Here is an 18152-nt window from a genome sequence, read left to right as displayed (position 1 = left end):
TTTTTCTATTTTTATATATATTTGTGTTGTAACTTTTAAGTTGAAATATGCGTGATTAACTTTGTATTTTAAAGCAGATAGAAGGGTATTTTTTCTCCCTACAGTTAAATTTTATTGTTCTTTGTTAGGCTGTGTTGGATGACTACTTCCCTGACACTGAGAATCCAGAGGTGGGAGCTCTGATGGCAGTCTTGGCTGTGATTGGTGGCATAGACAGTCGCTTGAGACTGGGTGGACAAGTTGTTCACGATGAATTTGGAGAAGGCACGGTGACACGCATCACCCCGAAAGGGAAAATCACCGTGCAGTTCTATGACATGCGAACGTGTAGAGTGTGCCCTCTGAATCAACTGAAACCAGTAAGTTTGTTTTGTTAAAGCTTTAACACTGGCCTTGACCCAGTAAGTTTGTTTTATTAAAGCTTTAATACTGGGAAGGTTTAAAACACTAATGTGGACCAAAGAAAACATTTGTTCTTCATTGGCTAAATACACTGACATTCAACACACACAGTGCTCTGAATGCATATCTAAGATGGTCCTCAAACACACACAATGCTCTGAATGCATATCTAAGATGGTCCTCATGCAGACCTCTGTAGGACCTTTAAATCCCATCCTCATTTGCTGGGGAGGTGAAAGGAAGAGGGATTTAAGCTGGAGTTGTTTGACTTGAGTTAAAATCCCAATTTATTGTACTGTGGTTTATAGCTCTTAGATGAGAGGACCATTCTGTTTAACTTGATCTGCTAACTAGTGTAGAATGTCTTGGGTATTTGCAATTTAATCTTGATATGGTTGATACAACTTTAGTGAAAGCACAGGCCAAGTGCTTGGTCTGCTTCAGAGTCAGAAGTTCTTTCTTGTTCTGACTGTTCTGCTTTTTAACCAAGAAGACCTGCAATTGTGTGGTACAAATACAGGCTTAGGAGCTGTGTAGGGAATAGAGATAATAGAGATCCTCTCCAGTTGTTCCTGGTCAAGAGCAGTAAGACAAATGCTACTTTTCCTCTTCTCCAGTTAATAACCATTGAAACTTTTTAATAACTTTGTGAGATTTTAGGAACACGCTTACCTGTTTTTTTTTGTTAATTTTTTTGTCTGGCTCTTCCCCCACTGTCTAGCTTCCAGTTGTGGCTTTTAATGTGAACAACCTGCCTTTCACTGAACCTATGCTATCCATTTGGGCTCAACTAGTAAATCTGGCTGGAAGTAAAATAGAAAAACAAAGAATGAAGTCTCCCAATCAAGGTCTTTCAGGTACAGTTGGGGGCTTTTTGCTGTTTGTTTTCTTTGGAAGTTAGATGAATATGCTTTGAGAAAAATACTAGTATCAGCAAACATAGATAAGGAAAAGGATCTCCTGGAACCTTAGCTGTTTTCTTACTCAGTACTGGATAATAGGCACTTAAGAGACAAGTTTAGTTAGACACTGAATTGCTCTGCACTGTAAGTGAAATATCTTTGATGGGAAAAATGTAAATAAGATTTGGGGCTGGTCTTGCTCTACTGATTTGTATAAGATATTGGATCCAAATAACATCTCAGCTGCACTTACTGTGTTATAAATCAGCGGTATGATTGTCCAGGGTGTGAAAAGTAAGAAGGGAGTATTTTTAATACCATGAGTCATACAATATGTGCAGACTTTTGATCCATGTGCTATTTAAACTGACTCATATGAGCAGTACACAGTGAGTTAAGATGTAAACTGACGTTTGGGCTGAGGTTGTATGCATGGTAATCCTTTTTCTCTAATACAAGAGATTTCTAGCACTAATGGCTGCTTAATATTTCTGATAGGTCAAGTTGATCTGGATCTGCTGCGGTGCCAGCAGTTAAAGCTGTACATACTAAAAGCAGGACGAGCTCTGCTTTCTCACCAGGATACACTAAGGCAGATCTTATCTCAGCCAGCTGTTCAGGAGTGTGTATTAAATCCTGCAGGTATTTTAAAATGCTACTTGACTGTGCTGTCTTTGTTTAGATGGTAGTAGAGTATATGACCATAACCCTTGGTAGTGGCAGCTGGATGGTAGAAGTTCAGTTTGCTCTCTAAAGATAAAAAATTAAAATTCATGCAAGTTTTAAGCTTCTATGTTAAAAAGATTTTGGATTTTTAACTTTAGTTTTGAAAACTAAGAACATCAGTGGCTTAATCTTAAATGCATTGTCTCTGGAGAGGAAATATGTGAAAAATAACAGTAAGCCCTAGAATAAGTCTCCTGATTGACTGTGTTACATGGTTTTGGTTAAAATAATGTTTTTCTTTAAGAGGATGGAGCAGTTGCCTCTCCTGACATAGGGGATATGTCTCCTGAAGGACCTCAGCCTCCCATGATCCTTTTGCAGCAACTTTTGTCAGCTGCTACGCAACCGTCACCCGTGAAAGCCATATTTGACAAACAGGAGCTTGAGGTAGAGTCTGTGTTTTCTGCTAAGTAACCTAATAAGAAATAACTCCTTATAATTCACATTCCAGTTGAAACTTATTAATCTATAGGTTTAAAAAAGAAGTGACACTGAACCCTTTTGGGCAAATAATGTTTAATTGATGTTCACACTAAATATTCTTATTTTGCTTGGACTGATTTATTTGTTCTCCTCTAGGCTGCTGCTCTGGCGGTGTGCCAGTATTTGGCTGTAGAGTCTACACATCCTTCAACTCCGCTATTTGAAGACTGCAGCTCTAGTGAAGCTACAACACCCATCACAGTGCAACATATCCGACCCACAAAAGTGAAGAAACGCAAGCAATCTCCAATTCCCCCCCTCCCCATTGTAGTTCAGCTTATGGAAATGGGATTTCCTAGGAAAAACATAGAATTTGCACTAAAATCTCTGTCAGGAACCTCTGGAAGTGCTTCTGGATTACCAGGTATTTTGTTTAGTAAAAATAATAATAGGAGGAGGGGAAGAGTTGCAAGCTGATTAAAACAGTACTTATGAGGGAGCAGTTGTTATCCTTCTTTTGGATACAATCTTAAGAATGTCAGAGAATCCCTTGGAGACAAACTGGGTTTGTTTTCTGTGTTAGGAGTGGAAGCCTTAGTTGGCTGGTTGTTGGATCACCCTGATGTTCAAATTACGGATCTTTCTGATGCTGATACTATCTCTGATGAATATTCAGATGAGGAAATAGCAGAAGAAGTGGAAGAAGCTGAAGCTGCTTGTCCTGTGGTGAGTATTGACTTAGTAAACCTAAGTTATGCTAGCTAGCTGCAAATTTTGTGATTCTTCCCTATTTGGGAAAATGTCAAGAGCGCAATGACAGCCTGCTGTCCCAAGCCTTCAAAACAGTAACAAGGATCATGTTTGCCCTGTGTTTCTAAGACTTGACATAAAACAACTAAGAATAATCCATAAATACTTCTTGAGTTAGCACAGGGGAGAGTAGAATGCAGGTAGATGTTTCATTGGTGGTAGCTCCAAGTATTCCTGATAGATGCTCTTAGTTTCTTCAAAATTACTTGATGTTATAGTGTAATACTGGTAAAGGAGTTCTCCCTTCTCCTTTCCCTTGGTCTGAAAAATAAACATATGCTACCTACAAGGAAGGACTTAATAACTAGTTGAATAAATGGCAAAAAAGTCTATTAAATAACTTAGCCTTTTCCTTATAAAAACTTTGTCCATTTGTGGACGATAAAATTACTGTTACGGCGCCTATTGAGTGTGATGTGTTTAATGTGAATTTATATTAGTCATCTGTTGACTTTCAAGAACTGTTTCAGAGAAGGACTTGTCAATAAAATTAAATGGGTTTCATATTTCTGTTTATCCTTGAAGGACTTACCTTGAGTTTTCTTGCACATTTGCGATTTTGTAATTGAAATTAATGCATTATATTTTGAAGGAAATCAACTTGACAGCTTTTGGTATCTTTATCAGTATTGCAGTGAAAAACTGCTATATATTGATATTAATGAAAAAAAAAAACCCCACATTTAATACTTGGAACAGAACAAAGTTCTCTGAAAATTCTCATTACAGCGGGAATGAAGTAGTTCTCTTAAAAAGCATTAAGCTAATCAAATCTTGAATAATTTTTAATAACTACAATTTTATTTTTTTTTAGCTTGATTTTCTAAAGGAGTGCTTTAAATCTCATTGTACTATCTAAAGAAAAGTCAGTAAGGTTTAGGTTAGAGATTACCATTCACTTTTTTTTTTGGTTTTTTATTTTTTTCTTCCTCCAGCAAGTGTCCTAAGAAGTAGAATGTGAATGAGTATCTTCAAGGCTAATTTGAGTAGGACAAATCCTCTCTGTTCTGATTTTCTCTGACAGTCGGGTTTCATAAAAGCAACTTGCAGCTTCTTTCAAACATTTTGAAAATTTGCATCTATCTTCCTTGATAAGTAATTTTGGAAAGTAAATTTTAATTCAAAATCAAGTAGATCATCAGTGTTATCCTTATAGTGAGTTGAACCTGTTGAAGTATTTTCCCATTTTTGGCATGCAGCTGGGATATTGGCTAGGATATTGTATGGGTTTATTTTTGTTGGGTTATCTTCAGTCTTTGCTAACAATTTTATTTATCTGAATTGAAAACAAACTTTTTAATTGTTTCATATTTATTTGGACTTTTTTCCAGTCAAGTGGTGCTGTTGTAACAGAGAGCCAGACCTATAAGAAACGAGCTGATTTCTTAAGCAATGATGACTATGCTGTCTATGTTAGGGAGAATATTCAGGTAAGTATGATGATCAAAATCAACAAACAAACTGCTTTCTTGTTGGTACTAAAGCTGTTACAGAGCTGTTCTGTTGTCCTTTTTTCCCTAGGTAGGGATGATGGTTAGGTGCTGCAGAACCTACGAGGAGGTTTGTGAAGGAGATGTAGGCAAAGTTATTAAACTGGATCGAGATGGATTGCATGATCTGAACGTGCAGTGTGATTGGCAACAAAAGGGTGGTACCTACTGGGTCAGATACATCCATGTTGAGCTTTTAGGTGAGTTCACTTCTGACTGCATTTTAACTGAAAAAGTGAGTGGTAGACTAAAGGAGATGTATTTTTGGAGGGGGAAAGCCCACTCACTATACATTTATTCTTGCATCTGCTAGGATTCCCGCCACAGAGTTCTGCCTCTCATATCAAGATAGGTGACAAAGTGCGTGTGAAAAGCTCTGTCACCACACCCAAATACAAATGGGGATCAGTTACTCACCGCAGTGTGGGCATCGTCAAAGGTAATGTGTGTTCAAAATGGGGCATGGGGAGGTAATAAACTCAAAACCACATAGCCTTTCTTCTAGACGCACCTAAAAATTACTCTGTTTTGTGGAGTATTGTATGATGATAGAGAACACAGAATGCAGTTGAAGTCTGTGGTGAATTCATAGACATGTACTCTGTGGCAGCCCATTTTGTTAGCGTTTCCATCTGCTTTTGAGCCACCTCATTTTCACACAGGAGAAGTCTTTAAGCATCTGTGCAGCTTCCTGTTGCAGTTCTGTTTCACACTTTGAATGAACCACAAATGGTTTTCCTTTAAGAAATAACTGTAACTTGAAGGCTTCATAAATAAGTGAGGAGAAAGTGGGGTGCACTGATGTCAGGCTGTAAGGGATATTATTGAGGCAGTCTTTGGTACACAGGTTCTTTGAAGAGGTTCAGATTTTGGTTACACTGTATTTGTGCTTAGAAGTATGTGCTTGCTTGGGAACTGCTTCTAAATAAAATTAAGATCAAATCAGAGTAGAGGAATTTAAATGGAATACTACTTTAAGGACTTTCAGCTTCATTTTATAGAGATTTGCAACACCTTTTATTTTCTCCTTGTTTTTGTCACAGCATTTAGTGCCAATGGAAAAGATGTTATTGTAGACTTTCCTCAACAATCACATTGGACTGGCTTGTTGTCAGAAATGGAATTGGTCCCCAGCATTCATCCTGGAGTCACGTAAGTGGTGATTTACTTTTTATCTTAGTCTGTAGGTGTTATCCTTTATCTTACTGTCTTGGTTCTGTTATCTTGTCTCATGATATATCTATGTGTGCATATATATATATATTCACTTGTTCTTTTCTTGTCAAATCAGGTGTGATGGCTGTCAGATGTTTCCTATCAATGGGCCTAGATTCAAATGCAGAAACTGTGATGATTTTGACTTCTGTGAAACATGTTTTAAAACCAGGAAGCATAACACCAGACATACTTTTGGCAGAATAAATGAACCAGGTAAGTTTTGCAGTCTAATTGTTTCTTAGATTAATTTAAAATGTGTTTATTTAAGTTGTTTTGAAAAAAGCAATTTTAAATTTCAGCTCCTTAATATCATGAAATTAGTGTTCTGATTGACCCCCTAGATATTAATAGCATTGCATGTGATGGACTACAACAAAACATTAACCCCTAAGCCTTTTTTGTAGTGTTAAAAAGTTTAAAAAATGTCTACGTGACAGTAACTCAACATGTCAGAATGGCATTTTTACCTACACCAAGAGAAAATGTATTATTTTCTAATCCTCCTGCCTTATGCTGTCAGCCTAGATGTATATGAATGGAATCCTTGTGGTGCCAGGGGCAACTGGAAATACCTAAGATGCTTTCTTATGCCTCTGTTGCTCTTGAGCTATTTTGCCTGTCAGTGTGTGATGGCTGTTGCCTCATTTCCTCTGTGATGTTGAGGCTACAGAGGAGTGTGGTGGGAAAGGGAAGCCTTTTAAAAGGCTCATAATCAGACTTTTTTTTTTTTTTCCTATTTTTTTTTCCTTTTGGCTTTGCATTGTTATGCAAAACTTACATGACATTTCCTTTTATTTCTTTTCCATCCACCTGTCTAGCAATTAATCTTATCCCTAGTATTTGCATGATGATGCTGAATTCTGGAGTAAATTTCTTTGTCAGTGTAGTTGTTTTGGAAAATGAATAATCCTGTTTCCCTCGCTAGAGATTGTGAACATGGATTGTGTGTGCATGATGGTTTGTCTAATAGGCAAGAATGACATTCCTTTAATAAGTCAGTTGATTAGGCTGTGCAACTAGAATGGTGTGAATCTGTAATCCTTCCCCTTGCCCTGTGTAGGGCAGAAGAGGTACAGTATTCTTTTTGTCAAGATTTCTAGGCTCTACAAAATCAGTGAAGGGAAGTGGAAGTAAGGTTTTTGCAGGGAGGAAATCCACATCTCACTAAACCACCTTCTTCTGGAACAAGATTTGAATTTTCCAGTGTTCCAAATTTCTATTTGTATTCTTTGGCAGGGGATTTTTGTTGAAAAAAGGTTTAGTTGCATGTTTTTCATATGCTGTAGGGGTGTAAAAAATTTGTCTGGTGTGGGCCAAATGTTGATCTGTATTTTAAAGGGAAGGACCTTTTCAAATAGCTGTCTAGTCAAGAATTCGTAAAGTTGAAACTCCTTTAAAAAAATGAGCTACGCCCTTAAGGCATGAGTGTTGTGCCCTACATAGTATCACCATAACCATGTGACGTGCGCCTTTGTTCTAAATGTAGCCCACAAACGCAAAATGTTGGATTTGTTGCATTTTCTTTCACCCTACTTATGGGTTTCAGAGGAGCAATTTTCTTTGAGAGGTGCATGCTTAATGTGTCACTTAACCATGCAGGTCAGTCTCCCGTGTTCAGCGGGCGCTCTGGAAAGCAGCTGAAGAGACGGCACAGTAGCCAGCGCGGAATGCTGCTGGATGATTGGTCAAGGATAGTCAAGAATTTGAATGTCTCGTCCTCTGTGAATCAGGCTTCCCGTCTTATTGATGGTAGTGAGCAGTGCTGGCAGTCTTCTGGTTCACAAGGAAAGGTAACTTTAAGCCCTAAATGCTTTATTCTGGTATACCTCATGCTTAAAAAGATCTCCGCAGAGCCTTGCCTTCTCCAGGCTGAACAACCCCAACTCTCTCAGCTTGTCTTTGTTGGAGAGGTGGTCCATCTCTCTAATTGCATTTGTGGTCCTCTTCTAATCCACTCTACCAGGTCCATGAGGGTTTTTTGTGCTGAGAACCCCAGAGCTGGTTGCAGCACTCCAGGTGGGGTCTCACAGGAGCAGAGTAGAGGGGCAGAATCCCCTCCCTTGACCTGCTGGTTGCTGTGCTTTTGATGCAGCCCAGGATGCAGTTGGCTTTCTGGGCTGTGGGTGCACACTGGTGAGCCATGTGCAGCTGTTCATCCACTAGAACCCCCAGCTCTCTTTCTGTGGGGCTGCTTTCCAGCCTCTTATCCTCTAGTTCGTCAGTATAAGCAGGATTATCCCATCCCAGGTGGAGAATGCCACATTTGCGCTGGTTAAATTTCATACAATTGGTGATTACTCAGCCCTTTAGTCTGTCAAGGCCTCTCTGCCTTGCAGGAAGTCAACAGCTTCTTCTGGTTTAGTGTCATTGACAAAGTTGCTTAAGGTACATTTGACTCCTACATCCAGATAATTTATAAAAGGCATTGTTCCTTAGTTTATGGTTTACCAGTTTCATTTACCCGCAGCAGTGCTTTGTGACCATTCGAGGGACCAAGATTTGCAGCTGGGCATCTGTCCAGTGTGTTTTGATGCTCTGTTGATGGCCATGCTGAGAATATCCCCAAGTACCCTTACTCCAGGTTTTCTACAGACTGTAACCTAATAATTACATTATGTCCCGTTACTTAACCTCCTTTCTTAACCTGCTGTGCTTTCTGTCTTCTCCGTGGTGTTGGTCTTGGCTGAAATAAATGGTTTGCTACAACTGTTTCTCTTGTAATTGGATGTAGGACAAGCAAGAAGTTCACAAGGTCATTTCCCTTTGGCCAGTTGCCATATCTTGCAGCTGTTCTGTACCAGAGATGTTTTCCATTCTTTCTTTAAAAACATTACATATATATTCCTGTTAATCATATGGTGGTCATACCAATACTATCTAAAAATTGAATTCTGTGTTTCCACTAGCACTGGATTCGCTTGGAGATTTTTCCAGATGTTCTTGTTCACAGACTGAAGATGATAGTGGACCCTGCAGACAGCAGCTACATGCCTTCCTTAGTTGTAGTTTCAGGTATGTGTATGTTCTCTAAGAAGTTGAAAAACATTTTTTTTGCCCCCAGCAGCAGGTATTTATCTGGTTTTTGTTAAAATAATTATCTGTTTAATGTGCACAGCCTGTTAGTGAAACAAATGACATATCCTAAAATGTTTTTCATTCTGTGTTTTGTTTTCTAGGGGGTAATTCCTTAAATAACCTTATAGAGCTAAAGACAATCAATATAAACCCTACAGACACCACAGTGCCTCTACTCAGTGATTGTACTGAAGTAAGTGGAATTTGTGTGAGAATTACTCTTGTGTGCAACAGAAAAATATTATGCTGCAAGACATGAAAAGCATTGTTGTGATCATTAAAGCCTGGTATTTTATTTTTGCTATTAACTTAGCAGTATTTCTGGTAAGTTAGTGAAGTTAATTATTCTAAGAAGTTTTACCATAATCACAAAGTAATGGTATAATAGATATTTTAGGGGGTTTTATGTTAAATTTTGTGGATAATTTTAGAAAGCAGTGCTAATCTTTTCTAGCAAGGAGAAATGCATAATGAATTCTGTGATACTGGGAGTGAAATTTCTCATATGAATGAGGCCATATGCTAATGATAAAGCATGAATTATTTAGAGCTGATATGACAAGCATTTTAAGTGACAGATTCATTTTCTTAAAGTGACAAAGTCAAGCAAAAGTTCTAATTCTTTCCTATGTTTTATGAATTAACATAGAACCCAAAAGATGTCAATAGAGTATTTTTCTTCTTAGTACCACAGATATATTGAGATTGCAATCAAGCAGTGCAGAAGCTCTGGCATTGATTGCAAAATACATGGCCTCAGCATACTGGGACGTATACGTGCTGAGGATGAAGATTTGGCTGCAGTCCCTTTCCTGGCTTCTGATAATGAGGAAGAGGATGATGATAAAGCTAACACTGGGAGGTAGGTAACTGCAGTGGTGAAGGCAGGGGGAAATGGTGAAGAACCTTAGTGTCTAAATATTCCTGTAACTCTGGAGATGATTGGAGGATGAACATGTTAATTAGGTTGAATGGTAAGTAGATCCTTTGTCAATAAATACATTCTCTGAGATGATCACGCTGGTGAGGTGTAACATTTTGTATGACTCATGCCCTTTTGCAGTATACTTGGGGTTGGAAACTGAGCTAAAAGCTTGATGTGTTATATTTGATACATGTCATGTGGCTTGGTTTTTTGTTGTTTGTTTGGTTTTCTTTTTCAAATGTGGTACTGTTGTTTGAGTCCTGAAACTGTTCCAGACTGTAAAAATCAGTAAATACAGTGAAAAGATACCTATGCTACAGCATGCTGTTTGCTCAACTGACTGTTTTCTTTTCTCACTTTGTTCAGTCTTGTTAGAAAGAAGGCAGCTGGACTTGAATCAGCAGCTACAATAAGAACCAAAGTTTTTGTTTGGGGACTGAATGACAAAGACCAATTGGGAGGGCTAAAAGGTTCCAAGGTATGTTGTTTTTACACTTAAGTACAAAAGAGAAACAGTGAAAAAAAATGTATGAGTTACACAACTTAAAATTAATTCAGACTTAATCAGAATTCTACAGTTTATTACTGAAAGCCACGAAGAGTAGGTTTTGGTGGCTTTTTAGTGTTAAGACAAGTAGTTGTCTGCTGGGTGGAAAACTGGAGAAAATTTGCATTTTGGTTGTTACTCTGAAATCTGACTTGATTTTTAGCAGCCACTCAGTCATTTATTTTAGATGATAATGAGCTAATTGTTTAAAAAATGTGTGACACTACATATTCTGTTCCTGTTGAATTTGCACGCATAAAATAACTATTGGTGAACTTTGTGTTGTACCTGGCAATTGTACTGTTGGAATTTCAGCCCAGTGTGCAGTCATTTGCATATAATTTTAATATAAGATTAGATACATTACAAATGCTTAATGAATTTAAAATACCGTTCTTTAATCTGAAAATTATGTTGAGAGAATTTCTTCAATTGGTGTTCTGAAAGCATGGTACTGTATCCATGGAGTACCTTTGCAGAATCAAACAGCTAACCTTTCCTGTATTCTTCAGTTTTCTCAAGAAAACTTGACTAAAAGGAAGTCCTTTTTTATATTGCCTTTCGTTTTTTCTCAGGTTTTATATTCATCGTAGTTTCAGTATTAAATTTCTTTAATTGTTTTTTGTCTTTTGCCTGGTGTAATATTAATTGGCATGTGTGAATCATCTGAAAGTACCTGTTAGATTAACTGGTTTATCACTTAAGAGCTCTTATTTTTAGAGTGTAAAACATTAAAGTGAATTGTAATGATTTTTATTTCCTGTCTGCTCTAGATAAAAGTCCCTTCCTTTTCTGAAACCCTGTCTGCCTTGAATGTTGTGCAAGTAGCTGGAGGATCCAAAAGCCTTTTTGCAGGTAACATAAGTTTAAAATAAATATAATTATTTAAGGGCAGAAACAGATTTTGAACTGTGAAACACTAATGGTGTTTCAAACTTTTTTCATCCTTTTAGTGACTGTAGAGGGTAAAGTGTATGCCTGTGGAGAAGCCACAAATGGAAGGCTGGGTTTAGGAATATCTAGTGGAACTGTGCCAATTCCCCGCCAGATTACAGCTCTCAGCAACTATGTGGTAAAGAAAGTGGCTGTTCACTCAGGTACTGACTATTGCTGTCCTTATATACATTAAACCTAACATATTAAACCTGAAAATAGTTGCTTTGCAGTTTTCTTGGGTGCTGTGATGCCCTAGCATATCAGATTCTTGTTTCCAAAAGAAGTACAGGTTATTGAATTCTGTCTGTTGTATACAATGTCAGATTAAATCTGATGGTTCTGTTATTAAAATTGGTGAATTTAGACCATACAAATTTTCTTATCTGCTGGAAAGTAACTTTGGTGTTTCCATTTGATTGAAAGAAAGTGTTTTCATTTTTAATATTTCCAAATGGTGGGTTTGTTTTTCTCATTATTGTTTCTTGCAGCTCTGAAAACAGAAAATTGAGTGATTATTGGTTTGGTAGGTTTTTGTTTTTTTAATGTGCCAGGACACCTACTGTCACAAAAGTTTTTTATTTTAAGTTAAATCACATAAAAGCTCCAGAGAATATAAGTAATGTCTGTGGAGCTGAAAGACTCATACAGTTGCATTGTAGAAGAGCAGCAAAGTCAAATTGTTGCTAAGACCTGCTGCCTGCTTTGCTTGAAAGCTCAAAAATGTAAATTTGTGTTTGCAATTTTAGGTGGCCGGCATGCTATGGCATTAACTGTTGATGGAAAGGTGTTTTCATGGGGTGAAGGAGATGATGGAAAACTTGGTCACTTCAGTCGAATGTAAGGATATCAGATTTGTCTATATTTCAGTAAGAGATTTGTGTTGAATGTTACAGCACAGCTGACCACCACTATTGACAACAACAGTATTTTTTATACAGTAGGAATAAAAAAGTGTTTTAAGAAGACTTTTTTTTTCCCACAGTATGTGCCAATTGATGGTGCAGCATTTGTAGCAGGCTTCAGCCATTTAGAAAGGAGGCATTCAATTAATATAATACTTGGGAAGATGGATGAAATCTTGATTAGTATTTTCAAATTTCTTGATGAAATTATGTATTTTTGGACATGCAATTTTTGGTTACTTCTGTAAGGTATGGTTTTCAGAGGTGCCTTGAGGAGTAAAACCATAGCAATTTTATATTCCTGAGCTGAACAGCTGTAACAGTTCATCATTTTAGCTGTCATTTTATAGCCCTTTTCTTCAGACTTCACTTCACATACTTGTTAACCAGAAATAAACTTCTTCCACTTTTTAGTAATACAGAGTTTAATCTTCCACATGACAGCTTTGAGAAAAATTTGAATTTTCTCATATTTACTTTGCATGTACCCACAGAACAGTATTTTTAAAGAAAAAACCCTCATATACAAAGCCCATGGGTAAATACTTTTATAATTTTGATATATTTTGAGGACCTAGCCATAATACATACAAAATTAAAATCAGATGGTTATTATGTTACAGAAAATAAATGTTTATAAGGCTGGGTCAGACTAATGAAAAGGGAAGTCCAGATGAGAGTAGTATGGCTGTTTATTGCTCAACTGCCTCTTGTTTTATGTAGTTTTACTGGAAGTGAGATTTGGAACTCCTGGGCATTTCACAGTAGCAGTATTTCCAGAGGCATGCATAATTTTAAGGAATCTTTTTAGTGATTCTGGTACAGCCAGTATTAGAAAATCTTGAGTTGAATCTTTTTTGGAATTAAGGGAACACTGTATCCACATGACAAATAAATGTTAGCAGTACTCACATAGAAGTCTTGACTGTAAATTCTACTTTTGATTTATTTATCGTGAAGAACAAAGTTGGGATGGGAGTGTCATATCTTAATCTTACTGTGTGTCCACTGCTAATAAATCCCTCAACTTTGGGCAGTGACAGGAAATTGGTTTTCACTTTCTATTATGCGCTGTTTAATTAATTCATCACATTGGCATTTTGAATTTCTCACCCAAGTTTGGCAACGTACACATAAAATATTCTCTAAATAAACTTTGAAGTACATTAAACCAGTGTAAACTTTGGATTTATGGTGCTGCTAAAGAATGCATCTTGGAATCAGAGTGTTGCATATTACCTTATCTTGAGATTACTGCACAATCTGTACTGCAACAGCTGGGGTATATTGTGTGGCTATTTTTTGATTAACACCGTGGATTTGTTGTTCGCTTTCTCCAGGAACTGTGATAAACCCAGGCTGATAGAAGCGTTGAAAACCAAACGCATCCGTGATATTGCCTGTGGCAGTTCACACAGTGCTGCTATTACCTCTAGTGGTGAACTGTATACCTGGGGTCTTGGAGAATATGGAAGACTAGGACACGGAGATAATACCACACAGCTGAAGCCTAAGATGGTAAAATCAATGTTTCTTGTTTCTGATGAAATGCAAACATGTTTAGCAAAAGACAGCAGCATGAAGCTAAAGTAACAAAAAACATGAAGACAGTATGAGGACATTGTTTTGGAGTGATCTAAATTAGGTTTTGGTACCCATACCTCTAGTGAAAGTAAAGCTGTTTCAGAAAGGCCAAAAAGATCCACTCTTTCTTGGGAAGTGATGGAAAATGGCAAGTGGTGCTTTCAGCATTCATGTCCTGCATCCACTTTGATACACAGCTGGCAGCTACCATGTAGCAGTGTTGGATTCTGAGCATCGCTGGATAGTTCTTCGCTCAGGCTGGGTGCAATGACCGAGATGGGTCATAAGACCTTGGAAATGTATGTTAGATTTTAGAACATAATTTCTTTGAAAAATTTTTTCTTACTCCTTCTGTTTTTTAGGTTAAAGTGCTCCTTGGCCACCGAGTCATTCAGGTTGCGTGTGGAAGCAGAGATGCTCAGACTCTTGCTTTGACGGATGAAGGTAGGAGTATCTTGTTTCAGAAGCTTTCTAGAACATGGGATTACTGTGATCATTGTTTGACCTGCAATTTGATGTTTGTTAGGTTTGGTGTTTTCTTGGGGTGATGGTGATTTTGGAAAGCTGGGCCGAGGAGGAAGTGAAGGATGCAACATTCCTCAGAACATTGAAAGACTGAATGGCCAAGGTGTTTGTCAGATTGAGTGTGGTGCACAGTTCTCGTTGGCACTGACCAAGTCAGGAGTGGTATGGACATGGTATGTTACATTTGACAGGAAGTATTAACAAATCAGTTGCTCTGTGCTGTATTTAATGATTTTTTTACTCCATTTGTGCCTTATCTGTGTGCTTTGTCTTTTAAACTGGCAGCTCTTCCATGTGAGCTGTATCCATTCAATTGCTCTGTGTCTCCTAGCATGCTTTCTTGTTTGCTGTACTCTGTTAGAATGCCTGGCTCTGACTGAACTAGTGGCAGAAAGGGAAGATCATTTCTTCTCTTGGTCACCATGAGGACATGTAAAGGAATGTTAAGAGTGGAGATGAACAGGAAAACTTGAGAGCCATAGCTTGGAGTATGAAGCCAACAGTTAAAGCAGAGACTTGAGAGAGTAAGGAGGCAGGAGGGTAAGGAAGTAAGCTGAAATTCAGAGCAGATGGGAAGAACTTCCTTGGGAACACAGGAACACAACAACAGCTTGTTGCTGCTCAGAAGGCCACTGAGTTGTCAGTAATGATGCCTTGGAGCAAGAATTGATACGAGACAATCACTGAGAGCTACTCAGATATGGTTTTATTTTTCTCCTGTTTTCCTACTTGCTTCTGCTTTGTTTTGAACATGAATCTGGCTTTTTTAATTCATAAACCTTTTTGTAAAATCTGAGAGCTTACTGCATGGCAGGTCAACTTCAGAGCACTAATCAGATCAAGGTCTTACCCCATTCTTGTGTAATAAGACTGTGACCTATTTGATGTATATCAAAACTAAGTAGACTTAAACCAATCATTCTTGTTGTGTTGTCATCAGTTGCTGAATAACATGAAGACAAATCCTCGAAACTTTAGATTTTTATAGGTTACTACTGTTGTTAAAGGGGAGAGAAGTTTTTCACAGAGTTGTTTTTCAGAGTGGCCATTGGAAACTGTATTTCTTTCTTTCTCTACCTCCAATTTTTTTTTTTTGTAGTGACAAAAGGAGCAGGAGGGAAGATTATTTGACAGTCTTTTTTTTTAAATTAAGAACTCATGTCAAAATTCTTGTTCGTTCCTTCCTTGCCCTAGTTTTTCTTAACACTGTTAGGTCTAGTCAAAATTCTACATCTATTTCATGACATTACAGGTCTAAAAGGAGATTTTTGGGTCTGTTTCTGCTGGGGATGGCTGAATTGCTTTTAAACTTTTATTCTTGAATTTGTTATGGTTTGAGGAAAAAAGTCATCACTTCTGTGTTATAACTTCAGGTAGATAACAGTACTCTAGATCTTGTTTCTCTCCAGCATAACCTTTCTTCAGAAAAATTGGTGGTGAGCAAAAGAACTGAGTGAGTGGTTACTAAAAACATAGTGGAAAAAATATCAGGGTTTTTTTCTTCTTTATTGATATTCTTGGTAGAGGCATTTTAAGGTGTCAACATTACTTTTGTGTATGCTATTCTTTTTAGTGCAGTTTTTGTATACCAATTTTGGAAGAATTTAAATTCTGGAGACTTGAGAATCTATATTGAGGCTTCCAGCAATGTGAAAAAAATAAATTCTGAAAGCATTTTTAGTTCCCTATGTATTTTTTCTGTAGAAGCAGACCTAGGTTAAAGGTTCTGTTGTTGTTAAGTTTATCTTCTGTAGTTAAATATGACCAAGTCTCATCAAATGACATTAATTTTGTGTTTATTATTGCAGTGTTTCTGCAGCAGAGGAAATGAAATGTAATGCCAGTTGCTTTGCATTTAAAAAATAGTCGTAGTCGTGCTCTTCTGTATTGATGTGAAAAGCTACAGTGTAATAGAACCGCAGTTATCCTCATTCTTATGAGGGATTCTTGGGATTCAATTTGGAAGCATTTGCTAGTTGGTGTGTGTGTTTGAGGCAGGGATGAATGGAGTATATTCAATTGGGAACCTGCATTGAGGAGGAGTGTGTAAACAGTCCAGCTGTTCTGAATGTCAAATTTACTGTCTGTTGCAGGGGTAAGGGTGACTACTTCAGGCTAGGCCATGGCACAGATGTGCATGTACGAAAGCCACAGGTTGTGGAAGGACTGAGGGGCAAAAAGATTGTGCACGTGGCTGTGGGAGCACTCCACTGTCTGGCAGTGACTGACACTGGACAGGTATGTTGTGCATCACCTTCCTGTCCCCTCTTTCCTTGATGCAGAAAGGAATAAACTATTTATTATATGTAATTACTGGTATAACAGTATGTATAACAGTTATACAGTTACATGTAACAGTATAGATGCTGATTAAATGAAATAAAAATTTCTAATTATATTTGCTTATAAAAGTCCTGAATAAATATAAGCATGATTGTAATTTAAAATATTAGTATTGGAGCTGAAATATTTTTGTCATAGTAACTTTTGTAGAGTTTTCCTTGTATTATCTCATCATCAGCTTTCTGCTTCTTACTCTGGAAATATAGCAGCAGTCATAGTATTCTTGAGAGATTTTTCAGCTTTATAATATTGCTTCAAATCTGCAGTGTAATTACTAAGCAATTGATTCCTCTAACTTACTATGAACATTGAGTGACTTGCGAATCAATTGATCAATTATGATTTAGTAATAATTTATGAACCATCTGATAAAGGGCTGCTTTGATTGTTTTTTCTTCTTTTAATGTATGATAATGCCTGCATTATTTAATGGAGGGGGGGGGGAATGTCTTGACAATAGATTGTCTAAAGTGTCCTAGATTACTAATAAACATTTTTTTTAGGAATTTTTAAGAAAGCATTGAAAGGAGATAAGCAGTGGAGCTGAGTAATTCGTGGAAATTTTCTCTGGCAGGTTTATGCTTGGGGTGACAATGACCATGGACAACAAGGCAATGGAACTACTACAGTCAATAGAAAACCCACTCTTGTCCAGGGCTTGGAAGGCCAGAAAATCACTCGGGTTGCTTGTGGGTCTTCCCACAGTGTGGCATGGACAACGGTGGATGTAGCTACACCATCTGTTCATGAGCCAGTCCTTTTCCAGACAGCGAGGGACCCTTTAGGTGCTTCTTATCTTGGTTGGTATTTGCTGCCTTAAACTTGTCTTCCTTAACTGTCATTGGAGTGTCTGTTTTGTGTGTGATTCAATAGGTGATAGAAGAGTGCAAAAGAAAATGGTTTAAAAAAAGAATAAATCACAAAACAGCAAAATACACCTCTGGTAAAACTCTTCTTGGAAGTGGAACTTCTAAATTAAAAGTGCAACATGCATTCTCAAACACCCCAATGAGTTACTCTTTATGGAGGTAATGATAGATGAATGCTACACTAATAGTAATCTTCTTACACATTTCCTCTTGTTTCTAATGTAGGTGACTTAAGAATTAGGGAATCAAAGCAGCAGTGTTTTGTGTTGAATATAAAAGCATCTAACGTCTTGCTAATTAAGCTTTCATGAGCAAGGCAGCTTGTACCTAATGGATATTCTTGCTATTTCAGAATGTTTGTGTAAGTAAAACTTGTTTTAGGTGCTGATCACTAAAATATTTTTATCAGTATTACCTTAATCCTCATAAGTAAGTAACAAGATCAAATACTGTTTTATGAAAGCCCTTGTTGAAA

At 37.4% G+C, this 18152-nt stretch overlaps 1 protein-coding gene across 3 annotated transcripts in view; it reads left to right on the top strand.

Moving 5' to 3' along the window:
• Positions 1 to 18152, top strand: part of HERC2 (HECT and RLD domain containing E3 ubiquitin protein ligase 2) — a 102395-nt gene that overhangs the window by 55823 nt on the left and 28420 nt on the right. For all 3 annotated transcript variants that reach the window (XM_014248806.2, XM_014248798.2, XM_005516513.3), the window contains 24 exons: positions 129 to 359; positions 1124 to 1259; positions 1803 to 1946; positions 2275 to 2417; positions 2610 to 2877; positions 3037 to 3179; positions 4595 to 4693; positions 4785 to 4953; positions 5067 to 5192; positions 5797 to 5905; positions 6045 to 6184; positions 7571 to 7761; positions 8878 to 8983; positions 9148 to 9239; positions 9733 to 9908; positions 10338 to 10449; positions 11292 to 11373; positions 11472 to 11615; positions 12201 to 12291; positions 13697 to 13874; positions 14303 to 14384; positions 14467 to 14638; positions 16559 to 16703; positions 17383 to 17608. In XM_014248806.2, the coding sequence (XP_014104281.1) occupies positions 129 to 359; positions 1124 to 1259; positions 1803 to 1946; positions 2275 to 2417; positions 2610 to 2877; positions 3037 to 3179; positions 4595 to 4693; positions 4785 to 4953; positions 5067 to 5192; positions 5797 to 5905; positions 6045 to 6184; positions 7571 to 7761; positions 8878 to 8983; positions 9148 to 9239; positions 9733 to 9908; positions 10338 to 10449; positions 11292 to 11373; positions 11472 to 11615; positions 12201 to 12291; positions 13697 to 13874; positions 14303 to 14384; positions 14467 to 14638; positions 16559 to 16703; positions 17383 to 17608 (3505 nt within the window). The remainder of the gene's footprint in view (positions 1 to 128; positions 360 to 1123; positions 1260 to 1802; positions 1947 to 2274; positions 2418 to 2609; positions 2878 to 3036; positions 3180 to 4594; positions 4694 to 4784; positions 4954 to 5066; positions 5193 to 5796; positions 5906 to 6044; positions 6185 to 7570; positions 7762 to 8877; positions 8984 to 9147; positions 9240 to 9732; positions 9909 to 10337; positions 10450 to 11291; positions 11374 to 11471; positions 11616 to 12200; positions 12292 to 13696; positions 13875 to 14302; positions 14385 to 14466; positions 14639 to 16558; positions 16704 to 17382; positions 17609 to 18152) is intronic.

This window comes from Pseudopodoces humilis, chromosome 2, assembly GCF_049639895.1.
Source record: "Pseudopodoces humilis isolate 2021_Gansu_Grassland_sample_001 chromosome 2, ASM4963989v1, whole genome shotgun sequence".
Lineage (NCBI taxonomy): Eukaryota > Metazoa > Chordata > Aves > Passeriformes > Paridae > Pseudopodoces > Pseudopodoces humilis.
The sequence above is the reverse complement of the archived record's forward strand: the minus strand, read 5'-3'. Positions and strand labels throughout refer to the sequence as shown.